Below are 3,283 nucleotides of genomic sequence, written 5' to 3'. Positions count from 1 at the left end.
AAGGAAGGAAGGAAGGAAGGGAGAGAGAGAGAAAGAGACAGAGAGAGAAAGAAAGAGACAGAGAGAGAAAGAAAGAGACAAAGAAAGAAAAAAGGAAGGAAGGAAGGAAGAAAGAGAGATATATAAAGAAAGAGAAAGAAAGAAAGAAAAAAGGAAGGAAGAAAGAAAGAAAGAGATAAAGAAAGAGAGAGACATAAAGAAAGAGAAAGAGAGAAAGAAAAAAGGAAAGAGAGAGAAAGAAGGAAAAAGGGAAAGAAAAAGAGAGAAAGAGAAAGACAAGCCATATGTTAATATGAAATATTTTTATGATCATTTTTAGAAAATGTTCTAAGAAAACAAATATTTCATTTCCATTGGGTGGGCTTCCATCTCTAGCTTAGCTAGAAACATAGTGTATATACATCACATCCCTGTGTAGACTACAAGCTCCCTGAGAGCAGGGACAATGGCTAATTCATTTCTGTATACTCAGTAACAACAAGCTGATACTGAAAATATTTGCTAAATGAGCTATCTAGCAGCATTTGATTCCACAAATCATCCTCAAAGTATAGAATCAAACTTTCTTACCCAAAGAGACCAAGGTTTCATAATTAGTCCTCATCACGTGTTTATAAAGTTCCTTCTGTGACCATTCCAGTTTCTTCCATTCATTCTTTGAAAAATACACAGCCACATCATCAAATGTCACAGATACCTGGAATCATAAACATTATAATAACTACCACTTATATAACATTTACATGTGCCAAGCACCATACTAAATTCCTTACCGTCATCTCATTTGACCCTCACAACAACCCTGCAAGGTTGGTGCTATTACTACCCTCATTTTACAGATGAGGAAACAGAAGTAAACAAAGTTAAGTGACTAGCCTAGGGTCACTTGGCTAGGAAGTGTCTGAGTCCCATTTGAACTCAGATCTTCCTGAATCAAGGCCCAGTACTCTTAACTACTGTATTGCCTAGCTGCCTCTTCTTTTCATGAGTCATTTTTTAAAAACCAATCAAGACCATTCCCCTCAGAAAATATATTACAAGGCTGTTTCCTCTCATTGTATATTTTTGGCATCTTAAAGTTGGTTTTGATTTCAGTATTCTAGGATTCCACTTGGGGAGATATATCTGCTAAAATATTTGGGGATCTTTTCTCATTTGCAACAAAAACCAGAATAGTCTGTCTGTCTCTCTCTCTCTCCTTATTCTCTTTCCTTTTCCTTCTCTCTCCCCCATTCCCTCTCTCCCTCCCACTTGGTTCTCCCCTTCCTTCCTCTCTTCCCTCCCTTATCAGTCTCTCTCTTTCTCTCCTCCTTCCTCCCTCCCATTCTCTTCTCTCCTCTGCCCTCCCTTAGTCTCTCTGTCTCTCTCTCTCTCACTCACTCACACATATACACACATGAAGTCACCAAGGCCCATAAGATGACTCTCTAAGCATTTAATAAATGCTCAGCGATTGAAAGACTCAGGCCAAGATAGTCAGCCTCTGATCCATCTTCCTTTGCCTCTGCCATATTTTAAAATGCTCTATGAAGGCCTCTCCTTTAAAATAGAGTATTATACTTTCAAGTTACACACATTTTATACAAACTTATCACTATTTATTTTCATAATTTGACATTAATACTATTGTGGGGGAGGGGTGGATAAAGTATTCCTGGGGAACATCTAGAAAATATCTTTTTCAAAAAAGCTTGGCCTCTTTAACCAACTGCAACCAAAATGTTGGCAGCAAACACTGATATCAAAGCAAAGTCACACTGCCCAAAATAGGATCCAGGAAGATTGACAGAAACATAGGCCCCTTTGTGTGTCAGACTTGGCAGAAGAGCATTAGAGGTATAATTATCTCAGCAGAGCCACCACATGTTGGAAGTACTAAATGATAGTTGTAATTAAAAGGAGTGGTTTCTAAAGATTCCTCTTCTTCATTTTCTTATATCTCATGAATGTGTTTGTTATATATAAAACATTTACTATCTTACCTGTATGATCAATCATCAATCTAGCCCTGAGGAAGACCAAAATCACTAAGAAATGCATGATTTCTCAAGTAAAGAATTCACTAGTTTAGAAGAAATGGAATACCCTTTCATGGCTAATATGAAACTCATCTCAATTTCTCAGGGGATAAAAACAGTAAGAGAGGCCTGAGAGAGGGAAATCTCAGCCAGTTTCCATTTGTGAAACAGGATTGAGGGAAAGGTTGATAGGCAATGCAAAGCCTGGCATAAAGGAAAGTAGGGATAATTGGTAACATCTAAGCAGGCAATTGGTGCGGGGCACAAACAATACTTGGATTTTTCTTTATCTGTGTTTCAGTAAATGATAAATAGTTGATTTCAGGGTTTAAGCCTCTGGTAACAAGTTTAAGCCTCCTCTGCTCAGAATTTCTATTAAAATAGTCTTCCTTATCCTCAAATGGGATAATATAGGGAGAGAGCCTCAGAAACTTGGAAGCACTAAATGAAGTGTTAGCTATTATTATCCTTGTTCCCTAGAAGGGGGAATTTGGTCCTACCTTCCACACCGGCTGGAGATCACTGCAGTATAAGGATTGAGGGATGAGGGTTGGCTAGAAAGTCTGAAGATCAAGATTCTGCTTTATTTAAGCTTTGCCACTCAAAGCTGGGCCAAAACAGAGCTCAGCGCTTCTGGGCCTCAGTTTCACAAAGATTAACTCGAATGGTTTGGACCAAACAGGATCCGCACCTGCTGCCTGGATGGTCAAGATTGGTCAAGATGGTAGTCAAACGCGACAAGGTAGAGTGTCTCTTCCCAACTGCCCACCCCTCGCCCCTCCAAATCACTCTTCTCCCACTCTCCAACGCCCCGAGCTCTCCCTATTCATCTACTACGGGACTTGTAGCTTTCCCCATTTCTACCTACGCAAAGCCAGAGCCGGGGTCTCTCCGGGACCCCAGTCTCTTTCTCGCTGCGCATATCCAACGGAAGGTGGAAGTTTCGGGGAGAGATCTCTCACCTTAACAGGAGTCTCCTTGGCCGTGGCTTTTCGTCTGCTTCCCAGGTCCCAAGAACGCTGTAGCTTCTCCCTTCCACCCTCCATGACTGGGCGGAGGAACTCGGGACAGTCTAGACCCTTCTCCGCCTACGCTCCCTCCTCCCTCCTGCAGAGCGCGGCTGTCAGCGGGGAGAGCGCGGAGTTCCGAGTCCCAGGGGCTGGTGACGGTGCCAGGTCCCCCCGGGTGGGGATTTGAGCCCACGCTCAGGCCGCTGGTTTGGGCTGCTCCCCCTTTCTCGCGAATACCGTCCACCCGCTTGCGCT

The 3,283-nt window shown here is 42.3% G+C and overlaps 1 protein-coding gene across 1 annotated transcript in view; it reads right to left on the bottom strand.

Annotated features, from left to right (window-relative positions):
• Nucleotides 1-3,064, bottom strand: part of LOC123249882 (zinc finger protein 271-like) — a 26,509-nt gene extending 23,445 nt beyond the window's left edge. The window contains exon 1 of the mRNA XM_044678979.1: nucleotides 2,887-3,064. Within this exon, the coding sequence (XP_044534914.1) occupies nucleotides 2,887-3,064 (178 nt within the window). The remainder of the gene's footprint in view (nucleotides 1-2,886) is intronic.
• Nucleotides 3,065-3,283: the final 219 nt, after the last annotated feature.

The sequence above is a fragment of the Gracilinanus agilis genome, chromosome 5, assembly GCF_016433145.1.
Source record: "Gracilinanus agilis isolate LMUSP501 chromosome 5, AgileGrace, whole genome shotgun sequence".
NCBI classification, from domain to species: domain Eukaryota; kingdom Metazoa; phylum Chordata; class Mammalia; order Didelphimorphia; family Didelphidae; genus Gracilinanus; species Gracilinanus agilis.
This window is presented reverse-complemented; position numbering and strand designations above follow the sequence as displayed.